Here is an 18,334-nt window from a genome sequence, read left to right as displayed (position 1 = left end):
ATTTAGATAGAGGCTCTTACACGAGTCAAGCTTCGAGAGAACCGGGGCTCTGGAGACAGTGAGCTTCTGGGGGAAGGAGAGGAATGGAAGGATTCCTCTGAGGAGGTGCAGCTGGTAATGTGACTTCTTGGCGACGTCGGATATGTGAGGAGAGAAAGAGAGTGTGGAATCGAAGATGACCCAGAGGTTTTTTGCCTTGCAGGTAGGAGCAGGAAGAGGGCCAAGAGAGGACGGCCAGAGAGCTGCAGGGAAGGAGGGAGTGGGTGTGCCGATGAGTAGAATCTCAGTCTTACTGGCATTAAGGCAGAGGTCATTGGCGGCACACCATTCCTGGATAGCAGAGAGACAGTCAGAGATGAGGGAAGGAGAAGAGGAGGCTGAGGGGATCCTGAAAATGAGCTGGGTATCATCCGCATAGCACTGAAAGATGGGGCAGAGAGCGGCGATGCGGTGGGCAAGGAGTGCCAGATACTGGTTGAACAGCCAGGGAGAGAGGTTAGATCCCTGGGGGACACCACAGGTAGAGAAAAAGATGTCAAATGGGAAGGACCCCAGTTGGACCTGGGAGGGTCGATTGGGGAGGAAGGTCAGCCAGGCCAGAGCCTGACCAGTGATACCCAGGTAATCACGGAGACGGTTGAGCAGGATGGCATGGTTGACAGCATCAAAAGGCAGAAGAGAGATCGAGTAAAATGAGAACACACGGAGTGTTAGAGTCAAGGTTCAAGAGCAGGTCCTTGTGGATGTTCAGAAGAGCAGTTTCCGTGCTTCTGGCAGCTCTGAAGCCAGACTGATGGTCATGAAGACTACCAACAGATTCAGCATGGAGATTAAGCTGGGAGATGGCCAGTTTCTCCAGGAGCTTGCCCAGGAAGAGTATGATGGAGATTGGGCGATAGTTAGCCAGGCAGGAGGGGTCGGAAGAGGGTGCAGAAGGGAGTGCTTAAGGGGGGATGGGAAGACTCCGGAGGCGAAGGAGTGATTGCAGAAGTCAGACAGGGCAGGAGCCAGGGAGTCAATGTGGTCCTTGATAGTTTTGGAGGAACAGGGGTGGACCTGTTTTGATGAGACTTTCATAGTTCGGACTTGTCTGGAAACCTCATCACCAACTCAGGCTCTGTTCTGCAATGCTACCTGCAGCCACCTACTGGCCAATTAACTTTACTCTGCTGCCAAGGCCTAATGAGTCTCCTCCAATGTATGGATGGTGTCTGCCACTTTCAACCCCTCCTATTGTGGTCCTTGATCTGATGTCCCTCAGTTTTATCCTTAGTTTGACTGTTTCACTGTAACATCTTGTGTTGCATGGCTGGCATTCACTCGCTCAGCCCTACCACTTTCACTGTTGCCTACTTACTGCTGTATAACTGACGTGGGCCCTGCACCTAATGGTGGGCTTTACCCCAAAATAAATGTAACCCTTGATGTTGATGCCGCTTGCCTTACCATTAAATGCACGGTTGTAGCCCCCTACACCCTCTCCAACTGTCCTTTCCTTCCAGCCCTGTGTTTTTTCTTTCCCCTCTCCCCCACCTCCCCATTCATGTTCTAGCACTTTCACAATCCAAATTGTTGCAAGGCCTGGCAAAATTGCTTTGTTTTGGTCTTTTTTTTCCCTCATCCATGTGCACCCCCTACCCTAATTTCTCCCCTCCCCCAGCTCCCTTCTCTCCTTCATTTCTTAATTTCTTGTTTTAGCACTTGCACGTTCTGAAGGCCTAGTAAGAAGGGTTTTGTTCTTCCTTCCAGTTTTCCCCCTCCTTGCCTTGATGAGTCTTAAAACACTGTTTTACTGGTTAGGCGTATTACAAATAACCAATAAATAAAATGTATATTCGGATTGACTACCACCTGGTGGAGCGGGGCTCTGAAGGTGGAGTCTGCATGGTGAGATGCAACCAGTGGGGTGGACGGACCAAGACCTCGTGTTTATGGAAGTGGACGTAGAGAGTGACGCCAGAGGGATCCCTCTTGCGGCATAATGATAATCTGTGGAAGCACCAGGTCTTTGCAAAGGACTTTCAGGGGGAAAGGGCGGGGGGGGGAATATAGTGTTACTAGAGACACAGGGCCGGTGTGGACAGGCAAGACGCACAGGCGCCCCTTCCCTGGCTGAAACAGAAGCGGCAGGAATTACGGTCATTGACTTGGGGGGAAAAACAGTAAAGAAATTGAGGTCCCTCAAGCTAAAATTGGATGAGAAGGGCAACCAGTCGGACTAAATGCTGGCCGCACAGGTCAGGGCACAAAGCCAGTCTACATGAGTGAACAGCGATAACTACTACTACTTTGCTCAATTTTACCCATCACCCTACAGGCCGAAGGCAGGGGCTGTTGCTCCATAGTCTAACATTTGAAGAAAGGGCTGGACTGGAATCGCAGATTACAAAATAGGGCAGAGCAGCGATTGTTAAGATTTCGACAGGCAAGGCCCCTGGGTAAGATTGTTTCACAGTGGGGTCCAATACACATTTTAGATTGGATTAGTTGCAATGTTTCTGGTCAAATTATTAAATGGTATTCTGGATAGTGGAGTGGCATCACCTCGTTCACTCATGCATTGATCTCCCTGCTCCACAAGTTTGCGAGGGGCCCTCGGGACTAATGAATGTAGATAAGGTCTTTGCTAAGATGATGGCGTCCAGATTTGAGATCTTGATGCCAAAGCTAGTGCATGTGGATCAAGTGAGCTTCATTCCAGGGAGGCAGGGTGCAGACACATTACAGAAGACACCTAATTTGATGGAAGGTGCTCAGGTTAATAGTGGGGACCCGGATCTTCTGGCTCTGGATGCCGAAAAGGCTTTTGGCCAGGTGTACTGGGATTTTCTATGCAAGGTTTTAGTGCAATATGGATTTGGAAATGATTCTCAATGGAATAATGGCACTCTACTATGACTTGCGGGAGTGGGTGGCAGTGAACGGGAGAAGGTTGATGCAATTTGGACTGCAGAGGGCACCAGATTAGGATGTCCCTTATCCCCCTGCTCTTTGCGCCATCCTTGGAACTGCTGGTGCGGCAGAATGGTGGGGTCAAGGGTAGAATGATGGGCAGCAAGTTTAAATCGGGGGATTTATGGGGATGATATAATGTTGCATTCATTGTTATTGAAAGATATGGGTCACTCTCGGGTTTCAAAGTGAATCTGGGAAAAATCAGCTCTTTTCCCGATCCATTGGGGGTCAGAAGAGGGTACAAAAAATGAGTCAATGCATCCGACGATTCATAGGACAAGCCTTCGATATCTTGTGATTTGGGTTACTGGGTCACCCTGGGGCTTGCTTGAGGCCAACTGTCCACCATTATGGCTTAAAATATCTGAGGACCTGAAAGATGGGGTGTTCCTTACTTTGTCATGGATGGTTAGACTCAATGCGCTCAAAATGACTATCATGCAGAGGATTCTATAGGTTTTCCCAGTTTAAGTTCCAGAATTGTTTTTTGCAAGCATCAAGGCTAGGTTTGTGTGATTCTTATAGCAAGACAAGAAGCAATCGATTGCCTATGAAATATTGATCCTTCTGAAAAATCAGGGTGGGAACAGGCTTACTGGATCTGGAGGAATACCACAGGCCCTCTCAAATGAGGGCTTTTGTGTCTCCTATTAAGTGCGATGGAGAGAAACAGTGGGTATATACAGAGAACTACTGGTTGAGACCGGTGAGGGAATGGTACTGGGTTCCACAGGTAGAAGTCCCTGACCAAGAGGGTATGGGAGCACCCCATATTGGGGATATGGGCTCTCTGGAGAACAGAGATGCAAGGACTTATGACCTGGCCCCCTCTGCCTAGTCATACATGTGCCCCACTGATTAGACATGACTTCTATGAACCCTTGAGATTTCAGGGGGCGATTTGAGGCTGGTTTAGAAAGGGTAGGTCAGTAATGGGGGCGGGGGGGGGGATTAGTCTCCACACAACAGCTGCAAATATAGCAAGCTGTCTACATTCCTTTACTTGCAGCTAAAAGGGTCAGTGACTGTGGAGGAGTGGGCCATGGTCCTCAGTAGCTAACCAACTCAGATTGGATAGTGATATCACAGGATAGCTCTAAGGGCATGATTGCACTTATTTATGCCGCTTTGTTTCTGGCTTGGCTCAAGGGGTCAGGAAGGTTGAGGAGTAAATGGGAAAGGGACCTGGCCATGTAAATTGAAGGAGGTATGTGAAAAGTGGTTTTAGGGCGTTTACAACTTCGATAGCTTGTTAGTACAAGTTACATGGAATCAAACATGTGCATTGATGGCAGTACGACCCAGGGAAGCTTTTGAATATTGTCGCTGGGTTGAGCCCCTATTTTTTGGAGGAAATGCAGGGAAAAAGCCAATTACTGGAACACGTGGGTGGCCCTGCAGGGAAGTCCAGTGCTTTTGGAAGGTGTTGGGTTGGATAAAGGGCATGGAAATTGACCAAAGGGAGGTGGACCCAATGCGGTTTCTTTTTGGATTGGAGAAGCGTGGCGATTGCTACCACATACGGCTCACTTTTTGTGGCTAGAGTATGTTTGACAATCCAATGGAAAATCAAGTTCTTGCACAATGAGCGGGATTGGGCAACCAAGGCTGGGACATACAAGATGGAGAGCATGATGGCCTGTTGCATTGGTCACGACAGCCCGTGAAAATGGAATGGGAGCCGTCCCTACCCAATATTGTTCGAAGGATATTAGTAGTGTTCTGATGTTGTCATGCAGCATTCAGAGCACAGGAATGACGGGGACCAACTCTAGGTTGGACATAGAACTACAACAAAATCAATCACCGAAGGAGAACACATTGATAGAGCATGTCAAATAAAACACCAGCAATGTTCTTTCCTATAAAGGGAAGGACATTGTATGTCAAAAATATTTTATTCTTCAATTGACAAAATCTGGTCGACCTTTGATGAACAAATTTGATTTAAAAATAGGTTACAGTAACAGCCCGCAAAACCTTCAAAACACATTATATAAAACAAAAAACAAACTAAACAAAACCCACCCACTTAAGTTTCACAATGAATAGTAGAGGTGGTGGTGTTCTTGTCCAAACTGGCAAGTTGTCGTGTCCAAACTGATCCGTTTTGTAGCATACAATCATTCACTTACGACAATTCACAGAATTTCTCAGTGTTCTTGAGAGGCACACAGTTCATTGTTAGAAATGTAAATCCACTTCCCCAAATGCTGCTTTTTTAAAAAGGCCACCAGTCACTCCTTTTGCTGAGCAGAACTTGTTGTCCTACTGTGGTTATGCTCTCCCAAGAAAAGAACAATTCTCAAGTTTCAACAGAAGCTCTCACAGTTCATCTTTGTCAAAGTCATCAAGATCCACATCACTGAGATCAATGTCCTCTTCAGCTGGCAACTGTAAAAATGTATTTATGAACATGTTAACAATGGGATTACTTTAGCTTGAACATGTGGCAAAAAAGTAAACACAAAAGCTTCAAAAGGGCCTGCTTCCAAACAGGCTATAAACAGAATATTTTCCAAAGCAGCAAAATTGAGAATTTGCTCTAATACCTTATGTGAGAATGCTATATAAGTGAATAACATTCCAATAACTGTATGATATTAGAAGTCATTAAATGGAAGACAGGAATTGTAAACATGACATCCCTAAGCATAGTCCATTTAATCACAAGCATTGAGGTCAATTTAGCCTGTACATGGAGCAGTGAACAAATTATAGGAGGTTACAGCATTTGTTACTACTGGAACTTTCAAAAGCCATCTTAACTGGTTGTTGGTACTCCACCTTTCTCAGCCCATTTCCATCCCTTTCGTCTGCAACTCACCATACGCACGCCAAAAAGAATCAAACAAAGACTGATGATGGAATCGTACATGCAATTTGGGCCATAGGACACCAAGTAGAGCGGACACAATTAAGACAATCAATATACCCTTGGAGGCGTTTCAAACTGGATATTCTAAATCTCAATATTGGTCTGTTCATTGGTTACTACATCCCACCCATTAAGTTGCCATAATGAATACAATCAGAAGATTTAAAATGGAAATACTAAATAAACCAACAAACTTGCTTTAGCAATATGGAAACTTTCCTGTTGAACTGAACCGTCAAAGAAAATATATATCAAGTGGACACCTCGAATACACTCTCATGCAAAATTGTTTGTTAGGCAGAGGACTGGGCAATGCGATGTTATGTTAATTGGCATGTGGAAAAGATGTTTTTATTTTTGCCTATAAAGGCCTGATCCATAACAGTGCTGGCTTTTTAAACTGTCTTCCTTTTTCAAATGGTATGAACATTCAAATGCAAAACTCTGTGCCTAACCAGTCATGACTGGCTGAATGGACACATGAGTACACGGACACATCTGCAAGGTAAGTCCTGGCTTTCTTCTTCCTTTCCCTGCCGGAAAGGCAGAGAATCCATAGAATAAAGCTTTAACCGTTCCTGTGCTTAGAGGCATAACTCTGGAACTGAAGAAGCGAGATATTGGAAGGGCAAATAGCAACTGGAAGAGAAATAAAAGCCAATGCTAAGCCGGCAAAGCGTAGACCATGTGGTGTTGGGCATGGGCCAGGGTTTGATGTTGCATTAATAAAACCTTTGGACTGGGCTGCTTAAGTTGACATCTGCATACCCCCCCCTCACTGTAAAAGAACTGTGCAGAGTACTTAAGTAATGTTACTGTCCCAAAAGATGGGCAATAATCAAAAACATGCATTAAACATAATTTTAAAGAAAGTTCCTATGTAAACCTTTGAGCAAACGAGGCTCAAAGCATGTACCTGGGAGCATCCATTTTGCCATTTCAGGCAGCTCCTCAGCTCATGTTAAGCTCTGCCCTGGCGGCAGTAAACAAGCAGCAAAAGCCCCTTAGTGGGAGCTTTTGCTTACTGCAGCCAGAGCAGAGCTGTACATGAAGGAGGCTGCCTTCACTTTCATTTTACATTTTCGGTGCTCCCCAAGCCCAGGGAAGCACAGAAATTTAAAATGAACTGCAAAAAGCAAAGGCGCAGCAATTCTAAATACAACGTTGTATTTATGATTGTTGTGGTTAGAAAACCACAGAAATCAAATACAACAACGTATTTCTGACTGCTGCGGTTTTCGCTTAGAGTCTCCTGGGCTTCCCCCAACCCGGGGGAGCCCAGGAGACTTGAAGCGAAAGCCGGCGCAGTCAAATACGTTGTTGCATTTGAAAATACTGTGGTTTTCCATATACGTTTCCTGGGCTCCTCTGGCTCAGAGGAGCACGGGAAACTTAGAAAGAAAACCACAGCATTTATAAATACAACAACTTTCTATTTATGTTTGCTGTGGCTTCAGCTTTGAGTCTCCTGGACTCCCGAGACGGGGAGCCCAGGAGACTCAAAGCTGAAGCCACAGCAAATACAACGTTATAAATGCTGCAGTTTTCTTTCTAAGTTAGAAAGAAAACTGCAGCATTTATTTTGCAGTGCTTTGAAAAAAGAATGAAATTTAAAGCACTTACCAGAAGCAGCTTGTGTTAATCTCAACACTCCGGCAATAATGAAGCGACCTGCTGGTAGCTTTTGTTTATTACAGCTGGCTGGCTTTTGCTTCATTAGTGCCGCAAGGGCAGAAATTAACACAAGCACAGGAGGCTCATCCTTTTCACAAATTGGATGCCTGCCTCCTAGTGCTTGAAATGTGTGACTGAGCCTCAGCTCAAAAGTTTACATAGGAACTTGCTTAATAAATATTTTTTTTATAATGACCCATCTTTTGATCCAATAACATTTTTGATGGCACTATTCCTTTAAGGTGGGGAAAAGTACATGTGTGGACTGGCACTCAAGGCATTATGGCACATAAACCATTCTTCAAACCCATGTCAATGTTCAAGGGGCTGCAGAAAAATGCAGAAGTAGAGTGTGCAGAATGCAGTTAGGAAACTGTTTGCAGTAGTGGAATGCACTATGGTGCGATTAAGCCATGCCTAGTCTGCTGGCATTGTGATTTGCAAGTCGTTCATGAATTGGCTCCTCTTCTCCAGTGGCCCGCTTTTCATTTCTACGTGGTAGCCAATATCTTCAATAAGAGATCTACCTCTCAGGAAGTTAGCCCTCGGTATAACCAAATTTTGCTTTAAATAACACAATCCACACTGGGATAAGCGATTGTAATTGAATCTTGTATTCCTCCAGGCTATGACAGTCGACCCCAGAAAAAGAATAATCAATGTAAAACACTAAGAAAATGATGGGCAATGGAAAGTAAACATTCTTTCCTTTAACAGAAACTGGGTGTGTCCCAGCTGTCTGCTTCCGTGGTAACAGTATAAGGCAAATCTGTAAAATAGATGGGGTCCTGTATCTGAAGTAAAGGTACCACCAAAACCGACTAATCGAGCCCCGTTTGCGATTAAAGACCAGCAGAAGGGCGCAATGGCAGGTCGATCTCAGCAACCCCTGTTATTTAAATCTATACCTGCTCAAGCGTTAGAACCATTAGACGGGAAAGGAAAGTGGTTTAGCCCCTCAAGAAAAATACTCTGTGGAGTTGAGCGTTAGGACAGTTTTTCAAGCCCTACCAGACTTCGGAAAAACCATATCTGAGGCAGTACATAAGCTCCATTCTTCATTTAAGGCTGTACCACCTGAGGATGATGGGGGGGTAGCATGGCCAGAGCAGCCAGGCTTATCTTAGGTGGGAGAGAGGGCCGTTGCTTAGTACAAAGAAATTGTAGGATACATATGGCCCAAAGAAACACTATGTATTGTAAAAATAAAGATGTATTTAAATATAATTACACCAAAATAATTCTTGGGTAAGTAAGTACTATACCATCATACACACACAATCATAAAAACCAACTCAATACCTATGGTATGAAAACCAAAGTATAACCTTATTTAGAGGAGCAGGAAGCAAGTCAAGGTGAGTCAAACCTAAGGTCATACATTCAGGATAGTAACATACTATTCTTGAGGAATAAGACGTTCAATATACTTTTAGAATACAATCAGTATTTCAAATGGTAGTCGACACTGTCGTCATGCAGTGACACTCATGAAATCACATGAAAGAAAACAAACCGGTTAAAAGTATAGTCCTTGCAACATTACCTTTTATAACTCAGTTCAGAGCTAGTAAATCAACTCATACTTTCTGGAGGGGCCTTAAGCTACTCAAGGATAAGTATGAACACTCAAATATTTTAGAATGCACTAAGCAATTCAAAGAAAGTAAATACCAATTACACTTTAAGACGCAATGTATTTCAAGGTAAGTAATGGATCTTTTAGTACATAACTATCCGTTATCCAATAGCTAGTTATGCCCAGTATATAAGAAGTGTATAATATAGTTTGTAATGAAACTATTTAAGAACAGCAGCAAAGCAATTCAGGGAAGCACAACCCAGGGTTACAAGTTTTGATGAGCAGCAGATTATCAAGGTATGGCCTACATACTTTGCAAAGGAGCCTCCGGGTACTTAAAAGGTAGGTATAAACCCTAAGACGGTTTTAGATCGGTATAAAAACAGACCAGGGAAAGCAACACCCAATGTTAAACTTTCAGATTGACACAATGTTATTCAAGGCAGGTACACCCTATTGGTAAGCTTTCATACCCTTTCAGTTAAGCAATGATAAAACAGTACCAACACCTTTTAGAAGGGAGAAGGGGGGAAGGGGGAAAACAGCATTCAAAGTTAGTAATTTTTTTTTTTTTTTTTTAGAGGGGTTGGGAGCTACACAACGGTAAGCATAAACTGAATGACCCTTCGTAACTTCTCCCACAGAGCTACAGTTCTCAAACCAACTTCTTTAGCAAGTAAATACTTTCACACTTGATATACTTTCAAGGAAAAATCCAGTCCTTCCCCCTTCCCATCCAGTCCTTCCCTAGTTTAATGCATGATCTTTCCGAGGCAGAAGAGGGACCCCTAGTGGTCTAAGTGCCAGCTGTGGCAGGTTGCGATAGGGTTCAGAGTCAAGAAAAACAAAGTTCCATAGGAGATCCTCTTAAACAAGTAAGTATTCAGAGTTAGTTAAGTGTTCAGGGACCTCCGAGAAGGCTCCCTATATGTGTTCCAGCATTAGGCCTGGGAAAGTTGTATGGGCAACCATTAACCGCATTATGCGGCTCATATTTTCAGGAGATGTAGTGACGGAACCCACAGCTTCTCTTACCTTCACCTGGAGAAGCTAAACTGTCTCGCTCAGGGCTTATCACAGGTTCGGTTTACTTTTCCCGTCAGGCAGTGGCTGTCCACACAGACACAACAGTAGCCCATGAAGCAGTCACCACTTGACTGGAGATATGCGCTGTCTTTCTGCCAGCAGGCTCTTTTCTTCACTCATAGTACCACCCACAAGGGAGGGGGTGACTGAATTATCATAGCTACTGTAAGGCCTAGGACAATCCTTGTATGCGCCAACAGGCCCCATGGAGGAGCAGGCTCTTCATCATTCCCCCTTGGATTCCCCTCAACAGCTCACCTTGATAAAGAACCAACGCAGGCTCACTTCTCTAGCAGCCCATACTAAGTCCTCTTCCCCCAAAGGGAAAAAAGCTGTCAGAATTCTCAATCTCCTCATAGGGTACAGCCCCCCCCCCCCCCCTGCTGAGGGACAGTACCAATACACTCCATTTCATAACTATCAGGCAAAAAGGTGTCCCTGTGAAAACAAGGTTATACATTTTTGTTTCTACCAAGATAGAAATGGGCCTAAAGAAGTCCCACCATTGTTAGATAAACAAGCACACATGCTACTTGACCCAGATGGCATAGCATAACCAATAAAACACACAATCCTGCCACAATAATAAATACACGCATTGTACAAAGGCATAGTTTCCATTTCCAGTCAGCACACATTTTCATTGAATCATGTTATTTATTTTTCTCATATTACATATACAACTATCTTCACTAAACCCAGAATACTGTGATGGGTTACAGTTGTGTTTTTAGATTTGTGGTTGTATATAATGTGATAGTACTTATTTACCCAAGATTCCTCTTGGCCCACTTGTATTTAAATAAACTCTATTTGTACAATATATAATGTTTCTTTGGACCAAATGTGTACTGCAATTTTTTTGTACCCATTCTACAGCCCTCTCTCCCTCCTAAGATAAGCCTGGCTGCACGGTCAACTCTACCATATACTCAAGTGGTACAGCCTTATACTAAGAGTGGAGTCTTGTACTGGCTCAGTTGAATGGTTTTACTAAACTCTTAGTTAGACTTCAGAAAAACTGTCCCAACACTCCACCGGTCGATGGTGCATAACTTGTCGATTAAAAGGTCTTCGATGTGCAATGTTTTTCTGACAATGAGGCCACCAGAGTTGTGACAGTGGACCCTGCCATCGTAGACTGAGCCTTGAGAGCGGTCGACAAAGAAAGTTGGAGCGTAGGCCTTCTTGTCCTTTTTAGGTTGTGTCCTCAACAGACCTCAACCTCTTAGTAGAAGGAGTACGCTCAATGGATCTGCTGGTCCGGGCAGAGGCATGACTTCACACTGAGGCCTTGGCACCCTCCTCTAGCCAAGTCACCAACCTTCTGTGATGATTTTGCTGAGTTTTGGGGAGTGGGCTTGCAGAGTTGTCCCCTTCCCCCCAACCCCCCCATCATTGGCCTCTACTGCTTCCATGGCAAGCAGTAGAGGCATTTATCATACCGGTCATCCACGAAGATGTTCAGGTCGCACTTTGAACAGGCACAAGTACAAGGAGACGGCCTCACACGAAGAAAAAAGATCAGACGATGGAATGGATTTTAACCAGCAGCGGGTCCCCACCGATGTTAGGTAAGATTGTATGCACTAACCCTGTGGGAGACTACACCAGTCTTGTGCTCTTGGTATTATGTAACCCATCTATTGTATGGGTCTGTACTTCACAAGTTGGTAGAGTGACTGAGCAGTCAGACCTCTCTCAAGAGCGGCAAATAGGAACTGTAGCATCGAAATCCACACATACAGGTATCCAAATAACACACAAGGTTTTCTAGTAAAATAATGATTTTACTAACTGCCCTTTTTAAAGAATGCTTATTTAAAATTGACAATGTGCAACAATAAAAATACACTTAGCACGTTCTCAGAATCAAGATAAGCAAGTAGATACTCTTTAGAGATGCTTCATACACACTTCCTACACCCTGAGGTGACTTCAATTACTAGGACAGGATTGGCATTTATATTTTACTTTTTCCACTTGGTAAAATTCTGAGGTTGTGGAAAGGAAAGGTTAAGGGAAGGAACAAGGTTAACAGGTTCTCAGAGCATGTGAGCACTTTTAAATCTGCCAATTAAGTCTAGATAGAACCTTTCCCAGCAATAACAGTTTCAAGCAAGTTACTACCTATGAGGAGCAGTTAGAATCGAGGTCAATGGGTCAAAAGAGTCCGCAGAAAGCCAGGACAGCCAAAGTCAATTTGAACAATGTCTATGGAGCGGAGGCACCACTTAGATAGCAAAAAAGTATTGCAAAGTTAGAGTTTGTAGAAAATCACTGTTGGGCCAAAAGCTGTGAAGCTTGTGAAAGGTAGAGTTGAGATTAACTCTGTAAAAAGCAGCTACAGACAAAAGAGGTAACTACACCTTAGTCAGTACAGTACCTTAGAACAGAAGCCAGCTGGATCCTCTTCTCCAAACCTGATTGCAGATCCTGGGCCTCAGTTGTGGGGACACGAGGGAGTACGTCTGGAGGACTCCTGTATTGAAGTTTGAAGGTCGGCAGCAGCTACGGGCTCTTATCAGTTCAGCAGCACTTCGCGGTTTCAGCTATTACCAAATGGCACCAGTGCAGATCTGACACTTGGACTTCTTTACTCCTTGAGAAAAGCACTCTGGTGCAGTGACTCGAGTTTAGGTCCTCCTGCTTCGGGAGGGTCCTCAGGATCTTCCTGGAGCTTTGGTCTAGCTTATAGACGTTGCTCTAGACTACAGCGTTCGCGACCCCTGGCACTGGGTTCCAGCAGAAGCAAAGTAGTACAGCCAGTTGGTAGGGGGAGGTGGGGGGGGGGGGTCGGGGAGGGGGGTGGTAAGGGAAGGTCGTCCATCAAAGTTTGTCCTCTTCAGAGCTTTTCTAGTCGATTCAGAAAAGCAGTTTCAGCACAGCAGCAGGGCTTCACCAGGCAGTTCAACAGTCCAGGTGGATGCAGCAAGCTTCTCTTCACGATTACTTTGTCGGTTTTTTCGTCCAGTGGTCGACTGTCTTCAGTTCAAGAAGCCTCGCCCTTTATTCAGGTTTCTCCCATTCGTGCACAGCCTAGCTGTCACTCACACAGCAGGGTGGCTGTCCTCCAAGGACAGCCAGCCAATCAGCACTGGGTGCATTCAGGTAACCAAGGAGACCAAGCACAGGGAGTTTCAGCCATCTTCCTCGCTTCCTGCCCTGCCAGACACACTGGAGTCAGAGGCGGGTTTCAGCACTGAAGAAAGCAAAAGGCAAAACGAACAAAGGGGTTAAACCTGGTTTGGCATGCAGAGTAAAACCCAAGAAAGAACTCACAAACAAGAAATGGCGAAAAAAGACGACAAGGGCCATTTTGATGCAATGGTCACCCATGGGTGCTATACTGCAGCTGAGGATTCAGCCTGTGCTAGAAAAGCACAATGGTAGGAAAATTAAACCACTGCCACCGGCCATTTAAAGTTGTGAGGGTAACACAAAAGATGTTCAATGAGCACGTAGGAAAAGGGGCTAAGTAACCCCCCCCAGCACTACACATAAGATGGGGTGTGCTGGACCTACACAGGAAAAAAGTAAAGTCAATTTCACTACTCTTGGAAACAGTAGTTTACCTAAGAGAAGTTATTTAAACCTTACGTGAAATCCAAAGGAATTCTCTGCGACACTGCACCGACAGTGCTGTGTGTCACAATACAAAAAGTAGATGCCTATGGAGTTTGTCAGACTCAAAAAACAAAGAAAAACACAGAGTCCAAATCAGATCAAAATACATGACAAAGTGAGAAAAGGGTGTCACTCACTAGGATAAAAATGAAGAAGTTCTTAAGTCCAGCAAAAGAGCTGGGGGTTTCTAAGGTTGAAGGGAATTAGCACAGAAATTAGAATTCTCCCCCTTAATCTGCATTAACCATCTCAAGGGTTGGTGGTCTGTCCAAATAACAAAAGTAGACCAGCAGAACCATAAAATGTGGTCTAAACGTCTGCAGAGACCACACAATGGCAAAAATCTCACGTTCAATAGTTGCCCACTTTGTCTCATGGTTTTTCCGTTTCCTACTGATGAAGCAGATGGGGTGTTCCCTGCCTTTCTCATCCAGCTGACTATAAAATGCCCCTATCCCTGTATTAGAAGCATCTGTCTATACAATGAAGGATTGGTTGTAGTCAGGTGCTCTCAAGACTGGAGCTTGACAAAGGGCTTTCCTTCAGTCCTTCAAAAGCCTTATTGCACTCATTCCACCTGACCATCTTGGGGAATTTGGGTGAGGGGGAAATCACAATCAAGGGAGAAGCTATGGTCCCATAGTTCTCTATGAATTTCCTGTAGTACCCAGTGAGACCTAGAACGGTTCTCACTTGGGTCTGAGTAGTAGGGGTGGCCCAGACTTTTACACCTTGTACTTTGCTAGGCAATGGCCTTATTTCACCTGCTCCTACCTCATGTCCAAGGTAGACCACTTTAATCTGACCAATTTGATGTTTACTAGCCTTTATGATCAGATGTGCCTGTTCAAGATACTGCAAAACACATCCTAGGTGGTGAAGATGCTCTTCCCAAGTGGGGCTGAACACTACAATTTCATCCAGGTATGCAATGCAGAAGTCCTCCAACCCATTCAGAACTTGGTTCACCATCCTCCTGAATGTAGCAGGTGCATTTTTTAATCCAAAAAGGCATAACCTTAAACTGGCAGAGGCCTTCAAGGGTAGAAAATGCATTTTTCTCCTTGGCATAGTCTGTCAGAGCCATTTGCCAATAGCCTGAGGTCAGATCAAATGTACTGAGGAAGTTGGCTAAACCAGGTTTGTCCACCAGCTCATCTGTCCTGGTTAATGGATGGGCATCAGTTGTGGTGACTGCATTAACAGCTCTATAATCCACACAGAATCTCAATTCCTTGTTTCCTGCTTTTGGCACTAGTACAACTGGACTAGCTCATGGACTTGTAGATGGCTCTAATACCCAAAGATCAAGCATCTTCTTGACCTCTTCCATTATGTGGGATCTTACATGGTCTGATATTCTGTAACCCCTGCTTTTGATAGGGAGACAGTCACCAGAGAGAAGGCCCGATATCAATGAAAACAGGGAAGCAAACTTATTTAACAGAGATTTACACTCCTGCTGTTGTTGCAGTGTCAGATCTGAAGAGAGGTTTACTCCTCCGATTTTGTCATCTGAGGGTTGTCCTCTGAGGAGATCAGGGAGAATCCTCCTCCTCTTGATCAGAGGCTAGACGCAAATCTATTTCTGGTCTGTAAACATAAGCCTTCAGAAGGTTAGTGTGACGGACCCTAGGGGCCTCCTTGGGATTGCCCAGGTGCACTGAATAATAGACCTCTCCAAGTTTACCCACAACCTTGAAGGGTACAATCCCTTCGTCCTATAAGGCCCTCTGCCTTGAAGGTACCATAACCAGTACAAACTGGGTGGAGTAAACTCCACCATATTGGTCTTCTGGTCATGTCAATGTTTGACCAGAGCTTGAATTGCTTTCAAGTTATTAGAAGCTTTATCATCATGAGTGCCATCCTCTTCCTGAGGCCTAGTACACAGTCAGTGACTCAATGGCTTGAGGGAAGGTGCACTCTCCAACCCTTCCTTGATCAGGGCCAAAGGGCCTCTAACCGGATGACCATAGACTAGTTCCAAGGGGCTGAACCCAACCCCTGCTTGAGGGACTTAAGCAAAGAGAAGGCATGGCAGTAGAAGGTCCCCCTTTCTTCTAAGGGGTTCCTCTAAAGCACCTATCATGCTCTTCATAGTTCTATTAAACCTCTCCACCAACCTATTGGTTTGGTGATGGTAGGCTGTTGAGAACTTGTAGGTCACTCTACAGTTTTTCCACATGGTCTGCATGTAGTGGAACATAAAATGTGACCCCCCTGTCAGAGATGACCACCTTAGGAAAACCTACCGTGGTAAAGATACCAAGGAGGGCCTCAGCCACTGCCTGAGCAGTAACAGTTCTCATAGGTATGGCTTCAGGATACATGGTATTATGGTCTACCACAACCAATATAAATCAGATGCTTGAAGAAGTTGGAGGGTCTAGGGGACCAACAATGGCAATCCCCACCCTCTCAAAAGAAACTCCCACCACTGGGAGGGGCACTAAAAGGTGCCACATTCTTGGCTCCACTCTTGCTAGAAGTCTGACAAGTGTGGCAGCTCTTACAGAATTTTTCTACACCCCCCCCACCACCCCCATCTTGGGCCAGTAGAAATACAGAGATAGCCTCCCTTTGGTTCTCTTGAAACTCAAGTGGCCAGCCAGAAGGATCTCATGGGTTAACTGTAAGAACTGGTCTTACCTCCTTGAGCACTACAAGCCTCCTGGGGTAGACTCAGTAGGTTCACTGTAGAGGAGGCCATCCTCCCAGTAAATCCTATGCTATCTGGCTCTTGCCCTTCCAGCTGGGAAGCTGTCTGTCAAAGACTTTCTAGAGAGGGACACTCTCTCTGACCTCTGCTGAAGTCTGCCAGAGAGGGTCCACCTTCTGCAAGTAAAGTTTGCAACTCAGGATGGTCTTTAGGGTTCAGATCTCAACATAGGGCAGGTTTTCTTCTAGCACTGTTTGATCAGTAACTGACTCTTCAGAGTTTGGTTGATCCTCCCACTCAGCCTCAGCTGGGCAAGGGGTCACTGGGGTGACCTGGGACTGTCTCTGGGAGGTCCTTGTCCTGTGAACAGGCTTAGGTATAATACCTTTCTTTCTCCCAAAGATCTTGGGTTTCCCCTTTGCCTCTTGCTTTAGCTTTGAAATAGAAGGGTGACCTTCCTGTGGACTGGGGGTAAGAGGAATCTCCTCAACCTCCCACTGAGTCTCCTAACGGTGCCTGTATGGTCAATCTAGTTTGCTCTAGGGATGTTACGGTATAACGTTAAAGATACCGTGAACCACTTAATTGAACAATAATAACCGTCACATTGTTTATACCGGTATACCGTTCATACCGTAAAGTGTGCTTTTCAATCTGATTTGGAAAGGCTGCAGTAAGCAAGTGCTGCGCAGTCTTGGTCTTGCACTGTTGGATGTGCCGTCTGCCAAGTAGTTTCAGTTGGAGCAGTTTTTAATGCCATTCCATAAACCACACGTGCCTGACACAAAATCAATATGTTAGCAATAGGAAGAATAAATACAGTGCCAAGAAGGAAAAGGGTTTACTTTGGGTTGGCGGTTTGGGGTTTATATATTTATAATGGATAATGTTTTCTAAACATATGACAATGGGGGATTTCCCTGGTTCCATCATTGATTTTACATATAATAAGTCACAGTGTGAAATTTACTCATCTCTGTGGGTATTCCCTGCTGCCATTGTAACGCTCACCTGATTCTCGCAGAGGCGCCGGTCTTGACTGGGCGACTACCGTATCTTCAAAGGTGATGTGTAGCACCCGGTTGGCTCTTTGGGCTGGACCTCTGTGCACTGTATGCCTGACTTCAAGAGTAAGATGTCTGCAGACAGAAAATATGGGATTAATGAACTGGGGTTATTGGGGTGTCCCTATCTCTTCCCTTTTTTGCTCTCCTGTAGACCCCCAAAGGTTAACGCTCTCACCTTAGGTAAGTGAATGCCGAGCTCTCCATCTGCCTCGGGGCAGGGTGCTGTAACCAGTTTCTTCACTGGATCGGTAGCGCAGGCCTCTTGACTTCAGAGGACTGCTGTCCGTTGTTTACTGCACGAACGGTAAGTTTCGAGTAATTCTATTGTCTTTAAAGTCTTTAGCAATGATGTCTCTTGTTTTGCAGGTTCCGGCGATGGCGGATGACGGGCTGAAGTGAGTTGAAGATGGAGTCCGTATGATGAATAGAAGCGCTTGGAAGCACGTAAGTAAGCGCTTGTTGCCTGCTTCACGATGCGCTCTAACTGTCTTTTATTTTGCAGGTACGAGTTCGGAGCGGCTGCAGGGTATCGGAATACCCACTGGCACGTGAGTATCAAAGTTCCCCAATGTCTTTAAACGCACCTTGTTTTGTCTTTCAGATGCAGGATGCAGCGCCGAAGGCCTCCGGAGCGTGCGAAGAGTCGGTAAGCTTTTGTCTTTCAGATGCCGGAATGCAGTGTGAAGACCTCCGGAGCGCACGAAGAGTAGGTAAGCCTTTGTCTTTCAGATGCCGGAATGCTAACCTGTTCTTTCTTGTCTTTATAGGTGTTGCTGAAGACTGGATTCAGGATGGTAAGCCTT

The 18,334-nt window shown here is 45.0% G+C and overlaps 1 protein-coding gene across 1 annotated transcript in view; it reads right to left on the bottom strand.

The window, feature by feature from the left end:
* Positions 1 to 4,789: 4,789 nt before the first annotated feature.
* The window catches only part of PDIA6 (protein disulfide isomerase family A member 6), a 179,943-nt gene continuing 166,398 nt past the window's right edge, over positions 4,790 to 18,334 (bottom strand). The window contains exon 13 of the mRNA XM_069605971.1: positions 4,790 to 5,349. Coding sequence (XP_069462072.1) covers positions 5,281 to 5,349 — 69 coding nt within the window. The 3' untranslated portion in view covers positions 4,790 to 5,280. The remainder of the gene's footprint in view (positions 5,350 to 18,334) is intronic.

Source organism: Ambystoma mexicanum, chromosome 4p, assembly GCF_040938575.1.
Source record: "Ambystoma mexicanum isolate Mex_15411 chromosome 4p, UKY_AmexF1_1, whole genome shotgun sequence".
NCBI lineage: Eukaryota > Metazoa > Chordata > Amphibia > Caudata > Ambystomatidae > Ambystoma > Ambystoma mexicanum.
This window is presented reverse-complemented; position numbering and strand designations above follow the sequence as displayed.